The sequence below is a fragment of the Actinia tenebrosa genome, unplaced genomic scaffold (genome assembly GCF_029948245.1).
Source record: "Actinia tenebrosa isolate PJP-AT-01 unplaced genomic scaffold, QUT_ActTen_1.0 PGA_scaffold10__47_contigs__length_13832649, whole genome shotgun sequence".
Taxonomy (NCBI): Eukaryota; Metazoa; Cnidaria; class Anthozoa; order Actiniaria; family Actiniidae; genus Actinia; species Actinia tenebrosa.
This window is the reverse complement of record NW_028292570.1, coordinates 11725617-11743935: the sequence shown is the minus strand read 5'-3', so window position 1 is coordinate 11743935 and position 18319 is coordinate 11725617. Positions and strand designations below refer to the sequence as shown.

Here is an 18319-nt window from a genome sequence, read left to right as displayed (position 1 = left end):
CATGACAACGTTTGGAAAAATCGAGGAATATGACGAGACCGAAGATTGGAGTAATTATGTCGAACGACTACACCATTATTTTGAAGCCAACGAAATCGCACATGCAGACAAACAGAAAGCAATTTTTCTGGCAACCGTTGGAGCAAAAACGTATAAGCTCATCCGTAATTTAGTCGCCCCGAATCATCCGAAAGACAAGAGTTTCGACGACCTGACGAAGTTAGTACAGGAGTACTACAAGCCTAAACCTTCTGTTATTGTTCAGCGATTCAAGTTTAACAAGAAACACCAGGAGAGCGGTGAGTCTATCTCAGCATTCTTAGCTGAACTAAGAAACCTTTCGCAGTATTGTGAATTTGGCCCGACATTAGACGAAATGTTGCGTGATCGTTTAGTATGTGGTGCTTCCAATGAAAAAATTCAGAAACGCCTTCTCGCTGAGCCCAAATTAACCCTTAAGCGAGCCCTAGAACTGGCAATGGCCATAGAGACGGCAGAAAAGGATGCTGTAGATTTAAATATAGCATCTAAAAGCGAAGAAAATGCGAATCAAGCAAAGGTAAACAAGTTTCATGATGGCGCCAAACCGAGAAACCACAGGAAGCCCGCGCCTAACAATGAGAAGCAATGCTACCATTGCAATGGGCCCCACGAATCTAGTGCTTGCTATCACAAAAATGCCAAATGTTATTCTTGTGGGAAGAGTGGTCACGTTTCCCGTGCTTGTCGAAGTAAAGGAAAACCCAACAAGCCACAAAGACCACAGGGTACCCACCACATGCTTGATGAGACAGGGAACTCTGACGAGGGGGAGGCGACAGACCCATACCCATTTTATACAATAAAGAACAGTCGCTCTCCACCCTATGAAGCAAATCTTGCATTGAATGGGAAGTCCTTGCAAATGGAAATTGACACAGGAGCCTCTTTAACTATCATTAGCCAGAAAATATACGAATCATTGTGGGGAGGGGAGGATCGACCTGCCCTGAAAAAGACAAACGTCATATTACAGACCTACACCGGGGAGAAAGTGGAACCCAAGGGGAAGGTGGAAGTTATGGTCTCCCATGGGAAGCAAAGTAAAATATTACCCCTGTATGTTGTTGAAGGAAAAGGCCCAGCCCTCCTTGGTCGAGACTGGCTACAGGAAATACAGATCGATTGGCCAAAAGTCAAACAGTTGTCGCAGGACACAAAGCTTGAAGACGTTATCAACCGCTACCCACAGTTGTTCGAAGAGGGACTTGGTACCTTAAATGGGAAGAAAGCGAACATCCATGTAAACGCCAATACGAAACCAGAGTTTCACAGAGCGAGACCAGTACCTTATGCGCTTCGTGAGAAGATTGAACAAGAACTTGAGAGACTGGTACAAGCCGGCACCATTGAGCCTGTACAGTATTCCGACTGGGCCACGCCCATCGTACCAGTGATGAAGTCTGACGGCTCAATTAGAATTTGCGGTGACTACAAACTCACTGTCAATAGAGTGTCAACATTAGACGCCTACCCGATTCCTAAGATTGATGACCTCTATACCAAGCTTGCCGGAGGAAAGACTTTCACAGAGTTGGACCTTAGCCACGCCTATGAGCAAATGTTATTGGATGAAGGTTCCAAGCAGTACGTAACGATCAACACACACAAAGGCCTCTACAGGTATAACCGCCTACCCTATGGAGTCTCATCCGCACCTGGGATTTTCCAGAGGACTATGGAAACTCTTTTACAGGGTATTCCATTTGTAGCAGTGTTTCTAGATAATATTCTCATTACTGGACGTACTGAGGACGAACACTTGAAGAATATCGACGAAACCTTGAAGCGTCTTTCCGATGCAGGTCTACGGCTGAAAGAGAAGAAGTGTAACTTTATGAAACCATCACTAGAGTGCTTGGGTCATCGAATAGACGCCGATGGATTCCACCCGGTTGAAGCGAAAGTAAAAGCGGTCCAAGACGCCCCTGCACCCAAGAATGTCTCAGAACTCAAATCATTTCTGGGCATGATTAACTCTTATGGAAAGTTTCTTCCGAACCTGGCATCCACATTAGAACCGTTGCACGTGCTTCTACGTAAAAACCAAGCATGGAAGTGGGCAGAGAAACAACAGGAAGCTTTTGTAACCGCTAAGGAACTGTTACAATCGTCACGTTTACTCGTTCATTATGACCCGTCCAAAGAGTTAGTGCTTTCTTGTGACGCTTCGCCTTACGGACTTGGCGCCGTCATTGCGCATGTTATGGAGGATGGTTCGGAGAAACCCGTGGCCTATGCTTCAAGAACGCTATCCAAAGCAGAGAAGAACTACGCCCAAGTAGACAAAGAGGCGTTGGCAGTTGTATTTGCAGTAAAAAAGTTCCACCAATTTTTGTATGGTCGACATTTCAAGATTTACACCGACCACAAACCACTACTGGGTTTGTTAAGCTCACATAAAGCGGTACCACCGATGGCTTCTGGAAGAGTGCAAAGATGGGCACTCGCACTCTCTGCTTATGAGTACGATCTGGTCTACCGACGAGGAGAAGAAAATGGTAACGCCGACGCGCTTAGTAGATTACCACTATCGGTAGAGCCTGAGACGACACCAATTCCTGCTGAGGTCGTCAACCTCATGGAAACCATTAACACCAGTCCTGTCAATGCAACGAAGATTAAGCAATGGACTGCTCGTGACCCAGTCTTGTCACGAGTACTGAAGTATGTTCAATATGGATGGCCTGAACATGTTGATGACGATGATCTAAAACCTTATTTCACAAGAAAGGAGGAGTTAAGTCTCCATGCGGGATGTCTCCTATGGGGATCTAGAGTTATTGTCCCACCACGGGGGAGAGAGGAAATACTTAAAGTATTACACGAGAACCACCTTGGAATCTCGAGGATGAAGAGTCTCGCAAGGAATTACGTGTGGTGGCCTAAGCTTGATAATGCTTTGGAAAAGGCAGCGAAAGAATGTGGAACATGTCAAGCTCATCAGAAGAATCCAGTGAAAGCACCCCTCCATCCATGGGAATGGCCTACTAGGCCTTGGTCCAGAATACATATTGACTATGCAGGACCATTTTTGGGAAGCATGTTTCTGTTAGTCATCGATGCTCACTCAAAGTGGTTGGATGTCCATATCGTCAACTCACCTACCACAGCATCAACCGTCGAGAAACTGAGAATCACCTTTGCTACGCACGGTCTACCAGAGATGATCGTATCCGACAACGGCACAGTATTCACTAGCCAAGAATTCCATGTTTTCACCGAGAAAAACGGAATTAAGCACGTTACGTCGTCGCCTTACCACCCATCTACTAATGGATTAGTGGAACGCGCAGTGCAGACATTCAAACAAGGGATGAGGAAACAACGCGATGGAACTGTGCAAACAAAACTGTCACGTTTCCTTTTCAGCTACCGCAACACTCCACAGTCCACCACCGGAGAGACACCCATGTGGCTACGATGGGGTAGAAGGGTACGATCGCATTTAGATTTACTTCGACCGAGCATCGATAAGAAAGTGGAAAAGGCTCAGGAAGAGATGATCAAACAACATGACAAGCATGCGCGAGCAATAGCCCTAGCTGAAGATGACAAAGTGCTAGCACGCAACTACTCGGGATCACCCAAATGGCTACCAGGCACAATCATCAAAGAAACAGGACCAGTATCTGGTGAAGTGGAATTAGAAGATGGCACAGTTGTTAGAAGAAACCATGATCAACTCCTGCCACGCCAAGAACAACCCAAGGAACCTAAAGTTGCCGAAGTTACAGAACCGACCCCGGCTCAAGTGGAAAGTACTCCCGATCCTGTAGTGGAACGCCGTTATCCAACCAGGGAGCGTAGACCTCCAGGATCGTTTTCAGTGACATTGACTGTGTTAAGTAAGGGGGGAGGAATGTAGTAACCTGGAACTAGTGATGGATCACGTGACGACGCCTCGTGCTCGTTCTTCGTTGTTGTATGTTTAGAGCGGAATAAAGTCCATGAAAACCTCCAATTATTGACCATTTATTATAGAGGTATTTTTTTAAATACTCCAATTTTCATCCATACAAACTTTGTAATTTGATAAATAATTTAACTCTGTAATAATGGACTAGTGAGTCCTAATTTTCACAAGCCTGAAGGAAAGACTTACTAGTCCCTGACTAGTGGACTTGCATCACTGGTTGGCATGTCATGTATCATTATGTCATAATCAACCGGATTTTCTCAACCCCATCCAATAATTGTTTAAGGTAAAACAGTGATAATACACACATTTTGGTAGACCTGACACTTGTAAGACGCGATAGAAATGCTAATAGAAGGCATCTAATAATTAAAGGGACTCTGAGGTGCCAGACACATCATAGCTTAAAATGTACATCAAACCTTGTTGATTTTGAAAATCGAAATGAAAATAATAGTGGCTTCTTGTATGAGTTCTGGCATGGACTCAAGGACACCTGCAATTTTAGATTTGTTGGTTTCCCTAAAGCCGAACAGAAGTATTAATGATTGTTGAAGAATTTTTAAAAAATCACGGGTTAAATGCCTTCACTATAACACGTTACACCTATTTTCACAATTACGTGACCGGCGCTGCCTCACGACTCGTCTCGTTTTCTGGGTTTTGGCTGCCGTCAATGAAACATGAAAACGGCTTGCTTTTTGCGAAATTCTCGTGCTTTGTAAATTCTACACAGGTCGCGTAATTTTGAAAATAGGTGTAATATGCAATCAATAGTTTGAATAAAAACCTGGCGTGGATTTTAGCCAACACATGTTCGACAGCTTCCTAAAAAACTACCGAGGGAGATGGCTCTAAATTTACTTCACAGCATGGCCGCTTCTAAGGACATTTTGTATTGGAATTCACATGGAGAAATGACTTTTCATCAACGAAGAAATCCATTAACCAACATGATAGAGTTGATCAAGTATGCTTTACTGCCTTACAGCCCAGATGTCAGAACACCTAGAGGTTTAAAAACGTTTACCAATGGATTGGCAGAACTTGGGATTAACAAACATCTCATCGGCAATCAGAAATTGTTGGTAGATCTTGTTGCTACGCAACCGGAAGATGAAGACACGGATGAGAGTGAGACTGAAAGTCAGTCAACTGATGACCAAGAAAACGAAGAAGAGCAGGAGGAAGTAAATACCGTTGATGACGAAGATGGTGAAGATGATGACGAGGATGATGATGAGCAGGAGGAGGAGGATGAAGAGGAAGGAGGAAGTATGGACGAGGAATTGGATTATCTTGAACAGGAGCAAAACGACAAGTGTCACGTTTGTCAAGAACCCCGGCATTTTTCAAAGATTTTTATAGTTCGGTGCCCAACTTGTCATTGGCATGAAGGTCACTACTCAAGGAACATGAACGAGGTTGCCCGGTGTGACATTTGTACGAGCACGTTCCCTGCTAGTTTACAGAACACAGAGAAACTGCATGTTTTACTGCTGTAATGACTGCAATTCTATTCACCGGATGTCTTTAAAATCAAAGAAATTGAAACTCATCGTACCACAACAAGAGAGCGAAGAAATGGATGAAGAGGAAAACCATGGAATGAAAGATCCTCTCTTTGGCATACTCAAGCTTCCTACCATTTCGTCCATTGTCTCTTGCTGTTTCTTCAGCACGTCACAAACATCATCCATACCATTGTCGACACTGCCGTTTCCCCTTTCAACCCCAATTCTCGACGACTCTTGCTCACGAAATGTGCCGGGAGGTAACTTGAAATAAACGTGGAATTCAGTTTCGCTCGTGCCTTTAATGCCATCGTTCTTGATCTTGGAATCACACATCTTGCCTTCCCACCACTGCCCACTCTCCTGTTCCCTCGGGCTTTGGTCCTTCTTGTTGTTGTTCGCGCTGGGAAAGCACTTAAAGGATTCTCTGTTATCATCGTCGTACAGCCTTTTTGTCTGTGTCAGGGACGATGGATAAGGAAGTTTGGCGTAAGATTCGACTGAGCAATCTTAAGGATACTTGTGCACTCATGCGTGGGTACTTTGTCTTGGAAGCACTAAGGATACTCTGCAGCTTCCTTCGTCACTGCCTTCTTTGTCCACATCTGCTGCTAGACGAACATCTATCTCTGCTTCCTCTATCTCGGTTTTTATCCTGAGTTCCTCTAATCTCTTCTCCAGCTCCTTCCTTTCGTCGAGGCGCTGCAATCTTAACTGAGCCTTTTCTAGCTTGGCTCTGGCTGAAACGTTACTCAACTTGGACTTCCTTGAGCTCCTCGAAACCGAAGACATGCTTCCCTTGGACACGACGCTTTTACTCTTATTCCTTTCAAATTCCTCTGCGACTTGATGCTTGCTTAAAGGGGAGTTAGATACTTGCACATTGGATACCGGGATCGCTGCCTGATCCTTCTTCTGTAAGGGTGTCTTCGCCGTCGGCGCTTTGCCTATAGATACCAACCATTGTCCGTATTTCAACAAGTATTTGTTCCTCCTTAATCCCTCCGCTGCATATCCTTCTCGTAGATTATCTTGCTCTACGGGCGATATCATCTCCATGATCTTCTCATACGTCTGTGTAAGATTGTCATAAGCTGATTCCTTGTTTCTCTTCCATTGTACCACAGCGTTGACATCTAATGAGCTCATCGCTCTCTCTAGTTCTCCGTATAACCTTGTTAAATGTCCTTTATAGGCACTGTATGACTTCTTGAGACTCCGTACCCTCTCGGACAGAACACCTTCGATGTCTGGTAAAGCACTGATATCCCTTGATCGGGTTTCAATAAAAATTTTACTTGGCAACCTTTGGTTTTCTTCATCTTGACTGTAATTCCAATCCGACCATTCGTGGTTAAGTGCATATCACCCCTAAAATCAAACCACTTTTATCATATTCTAGGCATCAGCAGCTTTCAAATGATATACATATGAGGTCGATTGGATAATTCCTGGGCGAGATATTGAGGCTTAAAGGTGCGAATTTGGGCATCCTGTGTCAGGGTGGACGTGAAAAAGTGATCTGAGGACGAGAGTAATCTGTGACGTCAAGATAGGTATCGGAGCTTGCGTACTAATTACTGAGCTAATCCAATTTTCGTATGACTGTTCTATACCGCCGTCAACCTTGTGACGGTCACGAACATGCCGTCCGCACACTTATATTTTATTCGTTTGGGAGTCGATATTTTTTGTAGGATTTCTTTGAAAAGCCTTCTCTTTAGCGATCGAAAATAAGATTATTTTGTTCAACTGAGTTTAAGCGATTCTGTTAGCACTCGTACTTTGATTATGGCAATATAATCGTAGTTTGTCGACGCTCACTCAATTCAAGAAATAAAAACGCTCTAAGAACTCCAAAAATTCGAACGATTCTAAGCAAAACCTCAAAATCTCAAGAGAGTACCAGATTTTATTTTATTGGAGGTATATTTCAAGATAATAGACTTATATAATCGATAAAAAATATATATATATCAATCGTAAACAGTATAAGTCTCGAATGATTACAAGTCAAAAGCTGGACAAATTCAGAGAAACTATTAAAAACCTGTTCTTGTCCAATTAATTTACACTGTTCTTCTTTATGATGTAAACTTTAAAACATTTTCGCCTGTCAAGCGGTTCGCTTCTAGGCCGGCCCGTCCTCAAACATATCCATGATGTGAAATTACTCGTCCTCGCATTTTAAGACTTATTATTCTGTGCTCTCGAACTCTGGTCCTCTTTGCTTAATAAGCTATTGAAAACTTTACAACTCCAGGAATAGAACTGTATTCACATTCATCCAGTTATATCTCAATTTAGAATCAGAAGACTGATAGTAATGCCATAAATAAGAACAGTTAAAACAACGAAACTTCAAAGAGGTCAAATATTTTAGATCTGCGCGTGTGCCTGGTTCTCGTCAAGTCAGTGTTCTTAGTGTTTGACAGGTCAAGGGTACCTATCTTGTCGTCATTTTCGGTAGCTCGTCCCAGACCCAAAAATCCCGGCCAGGGCGGGGACCAAAAAATATTTAAAAATCTGTAAAAAATTAAGAATTGTTTAGAATCAAATTCTGACCATGAGAATGGTTTAATGGATCCTTGTAGATTACTCCAATTTTTTATCATTTTAGGGGTGATATGCACTTTAAGCTAAGCATTCTACTTGACGGAAATCCTTGGTTCGATAGACCATAAACATACACTTGGTTTGTCGGGATACCTGTGGTCAACGACTCATTAACATGCATTTGACTTGACGGGAAACCTGTGGTCGACGACTCATTAACATGCATTTGACTTGACGGGAAACCTGTGGTCGACGACTCATTAACATTCAGTGGCAATATGTCTGTCGGTATCGTTTGATCGTTTGGAAAGACAAATAAACGAAGGATTTCAAGCAAATTTGATGCACAAATTCCAACCAAAACCATCAAAATCCATATTGAAGCACACGAGAACTTGATGTGGCATCGCACTGCTTTATGTGAGAAACACGGACACTCGTGATGAACTCAAACTTGGTTGTTTACTTGTAATACTCCGGATCGTTTACATAAATACTTCTCTGCATTCATCTGCGATTCATATACACTTCAATAAAAGCTCACCTACGGTTCTCAAACATTTACAATCACTTTACAATACATTCGCTACAAACATAAGGATATTAAACGCTAATTCTCTACATACCTCGTGGTAAATTCTCCAACACAATCTGAACGATGCCCAGAATGAAAACTTATAATGATATGCATACAGTGGTATACCGCTGACCGTGAATAGATAAACGGATCTTACACACACACACACACATATATATACACAGCCATTTGCAAAAATTATGGCCGCTTCCAATATATATACAAGTATATCAAAAGCATATCAAATATTATGGGATATCCTCCATTATATTTTTTCGAGTTGTCTATCATTAGGCTTTCTGAAAAAAATATCAAGAAAGATATCCCGCCCTGTCTGATATACTTTCGATATACTTGTATTTATATTTGAAACGGCCATAATTTTTGCAAATGGCTGTATATACTGCGAACTATATTATTATAATATAATAATATAACTTATGATGCGAGGCGGCCTTGACAGTTGGCCTGGTTCAACCGGTTTGGAACAAGTATTTTTATTTACGGAAACATTATGAGCATGCGTATCATGGGGGAACACCCTGATACTTGGCAGGCATTATTAGAAATATGCTTAGCCAGCATTTATTAACTGACGCAACTATATCTACAGTTCTTCCTCTGTAAGAGGTAAGCAAATAGCTAAACGGCTAACCTTCGTGGTACATATTGCTTTTTAAATTGTAACAGATTATAACCGTTAAAAGAAGTTTCTTTATCCAAGTGATGCAAAAAAATCACTTCCTTCTTCAATTTCTGAATGCGGAATATACGGCTTACCATTTCATGCCAACCCTTCCAAAATGCCGTTCCTTCGTATTTTGTAGTTTTTTCCTAATGCCAGTTGGTAGCAGATAGTAACAGTGTGAATAGTAGTTGATAGACAGATTAAGAATAACGTTTCTTCTTCTTGCAAACGGCAGACATGACCAGTTTTCATTGTTTTCCTACGTTTCACTTTGCCCCTTGCAAATCTTGTCCGCAAACACAAGTATTCTTTTGTTTATCTGCTACTTGGAATTTTTTTTAATTCTTGTTCATTAAGTCTGAAGGAAATTTTGCTTGTCAACTGAATTTCGGTCCCATAAAGTCATAACTCGAAACTTTTTTCTTCAAGTCAGTTAAAATTGTATTTCTTTAACTTTCGATTAGTTTGACGATGTCTGTAACAACGGTTTTCTCGCTCTCTCCAACTTCTGATAGATTTTGCTCATTTTGTACATGTGAACCAACAAATAGCATTAGTTGTTTACATAGTTTCTCAAATTGTGACGAGATTTTTTCATCGATTTCCTTCTCTCTTCACTTCTTCATGTAGTTTCGTTGGAGTAGATTGAAAGCTAAATGATGGCGATATCGAAGGTGCATGCTTACCTTTTCGAAATGATTATAGTCGTTGAACAAGTTCGGTCAGTTTTTGTTCCAGTTCATTTCTGATATCTGCGGCTGTCATCGATGAAATAACTTCTTTGTTGGCTGCCATGACCTCTTCGGAACTTGTAATTATGCTTCGCTGATCTTCATGAACAAAACTTAATACATCTTGGAATTATTTGAAACTTGTAAAGTTTCTTGTACTTGATAAGTCTTGCCTTAATTCTGGTTAGACTTCACCAGTAACCTTGCTCTGTTGAATGTTCGGGCCCATAAAGTCATAAGAAATTTGTTCTTCGAGTCAGTTAAAGTTTTATTTCTTTAAAGGGCCACTTGGACGAAAATTGTTCCAAAATTAAAACTCTTTCATTCGAGCTGGAACTTTGCTGAAATAATCTTGAACGCATTAAGAACCTCTCACTGAAATATCTTTCTAATATTCGAAAGGGAAGGGCCAAAATTTTACGATTTATTTTCGTCCGCCATTAATTTCTTTGTGTCACGGCCAACGAGTCATTATGTACAGCAGTTTTACGCTGTGACGTCATTTACTCAACACTGTCATGTTAGCGTCGTTTTGACTATACATTTCTTGTTAAATTACCTAAAGTTTATTTGATGTTTTAAACGCGTTGGTGGAGCTGGTAACAATATTTCTATGGATCTGAGGATGGAACATATTGTACATCTCCAGAAAGAAATGCTGAGTAATCTTGGTGCCAACCTCAACCAAACTCCTGCCTTACGCTGCAGCAGAGCAGTTAAGCCTGTTGAGGATTTGCTGTCTTCTATAGATGCAGAGCTAACTGTTAGAAGACCATCTGGGAAGCACACTGTGACACGCTCTCAATCAGACTTTCAAACAATTGTGAATGAGTTGCACACAAGAGCAGAGGTCTTTGTTGATAAAGCTGAAGAAGGAAGACAACATGCAGCCTTTCCGCACTTTAAAAGAAGTATACTCTCAACTTTGGAATATGACAAGCTGAATTCATGGTTTAATCAGCACAAGAAAAAATGGGCCAAACAAGGATTCTAAACTCCAGCTTTAATGCAGGAAAAATGAAAATAGCAGTCTTGCTTGTTATTTTTTTGAGGAATTATTCGAAAATTTTCAGGGGAGTCTGGTTTCACTTTTTTGCATATTTTTCATGACTCAATATTTATGTAATCTCAACCCCCCACCCCCCCTTCCCAAAGAAAAAGGACTAAAGAGAATCCAGACATACAAGATAGCAGTTTACTTTCAATTGATAAATTTTTGGTTGAATAAATTTGATATGTGAACTTTAACTTTTACTTTGTGCAGCAAAGTGTCAAAGAAAACTTTATAAAGCTAGGTTTTAGTTAAATATGTCAAATGACATTTGTGTTAAGTTCAAAATACTGCAAAGTACCTTTAATTTTCTTGGTAAACATTTGCAAAATTCTTTTTTTCACTTAGGGCATAAAATAATGGCTAGTATGTCGCCTTGTTTCTTTACTGCTCAAGATAATTCGCAAGGCAAAGATCTGACCAGACAAATTCCACTGCTGAGTATTGTCTGATGTCTAGCCATTATTTTAAGCAAGCAGCTTTTTGATATTTGTGGGGGAAATATCAGAAAAGATATACCAACATGAAAAGAAAGGAATGCATAACCAATAGTTAATAATATTGATGTATGGTCCCTCCACCTTTAGATCGAATGTCAAAGGTCTCTAAAGGTGGAGGAACTATACATCAATATTATTACCGGTAGTTACTAGTACATGTTCAAAATATAAAAACAAATGTGAAAAATCCAATAAACAGTCAAACATGCTGTTGTGTCAAAAACAATATTATGTGATCAGGGCTCATTGCACATCATTTATTCCATTTTTTGGTGGAACAGGTACCAGTCTCAGTACATACATACTTTTAAATGCTTACATGTGTTTATTATCGCTCACCAGTTGCTAGACAGTTCTTCATCATCTGTACAATCAGCCTCACTTTCACTGTATTCTTCAAGTAACTCTTCACAGATGTAAAGTTCCAAATCAGAACAGGTAAAGTCAACCTCTGATGAAGAACACTGGCTAATATCAATTTCCTGTTCATTGATGTCTTCAAACACATCATTCACCATACATAATATGTCCATGGCATGTTGGTTCTTGAACACAGGAAGATTTTCAAGTATGTAGGCTTTATTGAAAATAAATTTTGCATGTTTTAGAACTTTCTTCACCAATATATCGGTGAATAAAGCAGTGCCATCTATGCCTAAGAAGTCAATGAGACCCAAAGAAAGTTCCAAGACATTGTCTTTTAGGAGTTCTCACAACAGCTCTTCTTGTTGTGCTGTAATGTTCCTGGTCTTCTGTGGGGCTTTGGATTTACAATCTGGAAGTGACACTTCAGGCAAAGGGATACTACACAATTCCTCTAAACATAAACATGTTTTGTGACAGTTGATACAGCATTCATGGCTTTGGTAGTTGGGGAACTCTTCAACCCCAAAATCAGCCAGTAAAAGTTTCCTCAAACATCCTGATGTGGATTTGCACATGTCTTTAACTGACTGATCACAGTTTTTCAGATGATGCCCAGTGTACATAATTAAAGCAACAGCAGGCTTACCATCTCTACCTCCACGACCAATCTGCTGAACGAGTTCCTCCATTTCCCTTGGTGGGCCATAATGAATTATTCTCCTTATGTTGGGAAAGTTGACTCCCATCCCAAGGGCATTAGTAGCAAACACCAGTCTACATGTGCCATTCTCATCATGGAAGGACTCTAATGTTCTTATCTGGTTCTTTGCCAGTGTAGAATGGTGAAACATGGAAATAATCAAATGTTGTGGCAAAGCTTCACAATCATGAGCGTAAGCATCCTTTCCAAGTTCCTGTTTAAAATGCATGAACAAGCGGCCACAGTCCTTTATTGATTTGCAGTAAACAATAGTTTTGTCCAGTGTTACATTTTTCTCATGAATCTCCTTTAGAAGCAATTCGAAAGAATTTCCAATGTTTGAATTCACCTTAGCAATGTTGAGGTAGATATTCTCTCTATTTGGACTAAGAAAAATTTCAATGCAATTTTTTCGAATACAGAGGGATTCTTTTATGTCCTTCCTTGTCTTTGTGTTTGCTGTGGCTGTCAGCACAAGGACGGGGACCAGTGGCTTCTGGCTGAGCAGAGATCTAAGTTCCCCAAGTCTTGAGAAACACTCACGGAAAGCAGCAACATACTCCTTTTTACTCGATTTCTGTTTTTGGCTGCTGAATCCCCTGGAAAAAATATAACCAATGATTGAGCATAAATGCAGACATTTACAATTTGTGCAACAAGTGACCGATCTAAAAACACTTCAGTTTGAGCTGATTTCTTGTTGGGATCTAAAGCTTTTTTCAATTTTTATAATTCACAAATGTTTCGGAACTGTGGTTACAACGTCATGTAGGAATATTTTAGCTCTATCTTTTACAAGGTTTACGCCAAGAAACCTTTTATCGAATCATTGCTTCTTCTTTGTGACTGTTACTCTATGATCAGAACTATCCTCCCCTGTGTTCTCAAGATTAAATATACGAAAGCCGTAATTTTAGGTCCCTAAGTACTAATGTCACAGTTACATGTAATCGATTGTCAAAGTTTATCATCACGAAGATGGGTCATATCAGTTGAGCTTACCATTTTGGCACCACGTGCGCTTCATCGGTGACAACAGCGAACACATTTCTTTGATAGACCTCACTTTCAAGCATTTTCCTCCATTTTTCATTTTGGAGGACAGACTCGGGGCTTGCGAAGAGATAAGAATATTGACCACGCAGTATTTTCGATTCATCAATATCTCCTGTTAAACTGCTTGCTGTCATGCCTCGGGAATTCAACTCTCGGATATGAGACTCCACCAGCGAATTTAGCGGACAAATCACCAAGACGATGGCGTTCCTTGGGTAAGGAAACCCTCTGAGATAAAGTTCCTTACAGAAGTCGAACAGTAGTTGGAATATGATTGACTTGCCATGGCCGGTTGGCAAAACGGCGAAGACATCTTCTCGGTTTAACAGACCAAACAAAGCGTTGCTTTGCTCAGCCGATAGCTGTTCTATTTCGGGAAAACGACTTTCGAGAATTGACTTCAAGATACTCTCGAATAGTTCTCTGGATATCAAAACCGTCATTGAAACTATAAACCAGCAATATTTATAAACTATAGACTTTAGATAAGATTGTAAGATTTATTTTAAAGATCAAACTTCAGGCTGACAAGACGCTATAATGACGATATAGTCCGATGGCACGAAAAGTCTGACCCCTCTCCCCAAACAAAAATATTGACGTGACAAAATCATTCAGCCCCTACCCCCATAGATATCTAATCCAGCCAATCATATTTCTCGTACACTGATTAAAATAGCCATCCAATCAGAATTCGACGATCATAAGTTGATGGCATGAAAGTGAGATTCTCAACGGTCGTGACCAGAGGTTTCTCGCGGCTCGCTGCTTCGCAGCTCGTTGTTGCCGCTTTTTACAGAGAAAAAAAAAAACGAGAAAGCTCTGGGACCAGGGTACCTAGTTTTGGGAAGCGAGCGAGAATAAAATTGTCCAAAATTCGCTCGGAATTAGTTTGGTTCCACCTTAACATACGAGCTAGATATGGTTTAGATAGTGGCATGTTTTTGCTTCTATCGCTTGGTATTTGATCAGGTTATTTAACTTTGGGATGCTTCTTCATAAAGCAGTTTTAGACCAAATGAAATGTATTTTAACTCGTTCAATTGTCTCGTTAGCAATAATAAACTCGCGAAAGAGTTTATTTAGCGTTTTTGCCTTTTATGTCAGCAGTTATATAGAATCAGATTTCCAATGACTAGTGATGAACTTCTGATAGAGTGCATTCGAGTACTAATAATGCACGTTACTAAAGAAATCCGCTCCCCCTTCTTTCGTCTGACTATTGACAAACCTTTTCCTCCTTTTATTCCTATTTTCAGGTTATATATGTTAGTCCTGTGAACAACAATTCAAAGTAATTATGCTTCTGGCCACCTGGGAGTCCTGAGAAACTGCCATTTTGAGATGCAGTGATGCCACTAGGACAAGTAACTCACTTTCCAGATGTTTCTTTGAAGCCGACGCCGGGCAAAATTCGTTACTTGAGACTGAACTATCTCTTAGTGAGTGGAGGAACAGCCATATTGAGAAAGTTACTTCAAAATCTCATATTTCCAAAAGAATTGTCCGAGGTGCTCAATAAGCCAGTGGTATTTAAAAGATTAGGTCATTTGAGAAAAAAAGGAATAATATTTGATAAGGAGTGGCAGTTGCTTTACCCTACTTCAGCCTCTTGTCAGCCCACATCCTTTGACATAACCTTGCTTACAAAGATTTTGAAAGAAAAAGTCATATGCAGCCTTAGTAAACCGAGGACGGGGTGGAATAACTTGCCAAATCAAGCGGACTTATCTTTAGAAGCCGACATTGTAAGAATCCATCAATACAGAAATATCACTTGTCACATCAACGAGAAGATGGAAATTCGAAAGTCAGAGTTTCTTGATTACTGGAAACAAATAAAAGATGCATTGTTACGGATTGTAGGGTACCATTCACCAAGTGGGTCGCCCTTAGTAGATGAGTGGGAAAAGAAAATTGATGATCTACTGACTCGTCCGTTAGATGCTGATGAAGATCAGGAGGGTTCAAGCTTTTGTAACTATTTACAACAATTACCAACCCAAGGTCAGTCGAAATCCTGATTTTTAACTCGAAGTGTAGAAACGATTTATTGCGAGGGGTCTAAATATGCAAATGTGCCACTCATACCAATCGTCTTACGTCATCTGTTTACGACATTACGCGTAACTTACTTTCGGATTTCGTACAAATACGAAGTTCTTATCCAATAAAGGCTTGAATAGCTATTCATATCAGGAGCTTGAACTTTACTTCCATGTGAGATGATATCTATTTGCTAAATTGTTGCAATATTCAGTGACGATTATTTTATACTCAACAACTGGTTTTACATTCTATAAACACAATTGTTGTTCAATGCTGTCGTTATACTTTGAATTGCCCATTAAATTTGATATCCATGAAAATCCATCTGAAAGTTTTATCTTTCGCCAGTATATTTAACAACTGTGATTTTTTTCTGGCCGCTTTACAAATTATAGGAAAAAACAGTAATGCCAAAAATATAGACCATGACAGTGATACTGATGCAGTGTTTATACCTTTTATCACTGTTAAAAGCTTTAAATCTAATACTCTTACTTATCATTTTTCTAGTGTTCAGTTTACGCTGTATAATAAAGTTGGCAAGCGTCGGTGCATGGCTCGGAGGAACCATCTACGCACTAAATAGACTAAAAGACAACCCAGAAGTTCTTGCTAACTTTTTTCAGTCCACGTTCAATGGTGGTATTTCGGTTATTCGCGTTGAGTTTGGAACAATTACATTGCAGCTTCGTGCTCGAGACCTGCTTGCAATGGAAGAATTACGGAAAAGGTGACGTGTCTTTTGCGTGTCGTTGTGTTTATTTGATGGAGTAGGTGCATGTTTAGTCTTTCTCTGCTTATTGCCCTTTTATTTTCTTGCTTTAAGGTATGAGTCAGGTCAATTGACAAAAGATCTGCAAAAATGTATCATCACAGAAAATTTAAAACATCTTGCAAATGGTGAGCCTGTTGAGTTTACTGTAGAGATGGATGAGGACGAATACCTATTAGCACGTCAATACCTGAGCGATAACCAAGAAACGAACGACGATACGTTATGAACGACAGCAAAGACAGTAAGGAAGGAAGAAGAAGACAACTTGAATGAAGAAAGCACAAACAAGACTGTTTCTATGGAGGAGGAAGAAGACAACTTGAGTGAAGGAAACACAGACAAGACTGTTTCTCTGAAGGAAGAAGAAGACAACTCGAATGAAGAAAGCACAGACAAGACTGTTTCTCTGAAGGAAGAAGAAGACAACTTGAATGAAGAAAGCACAGACAAGACTGTTTCTATGGAGGAAGAAGAAGACAACTTGAGTGAAGAAAGCACAAACAAGACTGTTTCTATGGAGGAAGAAGAAGACAACTTGAGTAAAGGAAACACAGACAAGACTGTTTCACTGGAGAAAGAAAAAGACAACTTGAATGAAGAAAACACTAGCTTCTTCAAACATTCCAAAATGGCGCTGAGCTCAACAAAGACTTCATTAACCAAAAACGCCATTAGCCAATTTCACAAAATCTGTACAAAAATCGCGCTTGAGCTTGTAACTAGAGATGTTAAAGCTTTGAAATACCTAACGTTGGATAAAGTCCCTGGTGGTGTTCTCGAAGAAATCAAAGCCGAGGAGGAATACTCTGGGTTGAAATGGTTCGCTTGTTTGACAAAACACAAGGTTATTTGCGAATACAACGTGGAGTTCTTAATTGAGGCGCTAGAGGCAGCAAACAGACATGATTTGGCGAAGAAGGCGAAGGAATATCAAGATCAAATGGTTGGGGAACGTGAAGAACTAGCCATAACAAGAACAAGACTAAGTAAGTATATTTTTCACTAGTGTGTTTTTATTTCCTAGTACTGAAACAGAGAGCTTTTAGGCCATCCCCAAGAGGATAAAAGAATCTGTGTTTTTCTGTGACAGTTGTTTTAATTAGAGATAACTAACTAAAAACCAGTGTGAGCTGCGTCGGTGTTTCTAATGAAACACTAATGATAAAAGGGTAAATTTTACACTGTGAAAAGATGAAAAAATTTACTGTCGTTTCGGACGCTAGTCCTTCGTCGGAGTACAAGAGGGTTGTTAGTTTTTTAATAATAGCTCTTATCGTAGATGAGCACGCCACCCCAACAAACCAGCGGTATCGTGATGAACGTAGCATCAAAACGAGACCACCGGGTCGAGCATCGGATAATTTGCTAAGAAATTTACTACAAATCTTCGAGGGATCACTATATTTTGATAGATATCTTTGATATACAAAGTATTTTTGTAGTCTTTCTAACTATGGTCAAACACTATATATCTTTTGGATGTACGAACAGAGTTTTGAAGGCAGAAGGCAAGGAATTATCGTGGCTTTGCTACCATTGATAACTGTAAAAAGTGTATGGCTCATCAGTCAAAATACGTAGAGAGAACTGAGTTACCAAAAAGTCTTACATTTATAGTTGGCATTTCGAACATGAATGCTTTATTAAGCCACTGGGATGACAGATAATTGATTTGAAGCCGAGATCTTTGCAGTCCAATATTTTTTTTATACTGTCCACACTATGCGAGGAGGCTATCAGTAAAACACTGCATACGAGGGCTCTTATAGTCTATTCGTACGGCAGTCAATTTCGTTTT

At 40.1% G+C, this 18319-nt stretch overlaps 1 protein-coding gene across 1 annotated transcript; it reads right to left on the bottom strand.

The window, feature by feature from the left end:
* Nucleotides 1–12285: 12285 nt before the first annotated feature.
* On the bottom strand, nucleotides 12286–14488 carry LOC148913050 (uncharacterized). The gene is made up of 2 exons (XM_089026759.1): nucleotides 13644–14488; nucleotides 12286–13240 (listed from the first exon to the last, which is right to left on the bottom strand). Exons 1-2 carry the CDS (start codon nucleotides 14138–14140, stop codon nucleotides 12286–12288), a joined length of 1452 nt encoding a protein of 483 aa, XP_088882885.1. The 5' UTR covers nucleotides 14141–14488.
* Nucleotides 14489–18319: the final 3831 nt, after the last annotated feature.

Coding starts and splice junctions, on each gene's coding strand:
- LOC148913050 (XM_089026759.1), bottom strand. CDS start 14,140: ATGACGGTTTTGATATCCAGAGAACTATTCGAGAGTATCTTGAAGTCA. Junction 13,241..13,643: donor GCGCACGTGGTGCCAAAATG/GTAAGCTCAACT, acceptor TATTTTTTCCAG/GGGATTCAGCAGCCAAAAAC.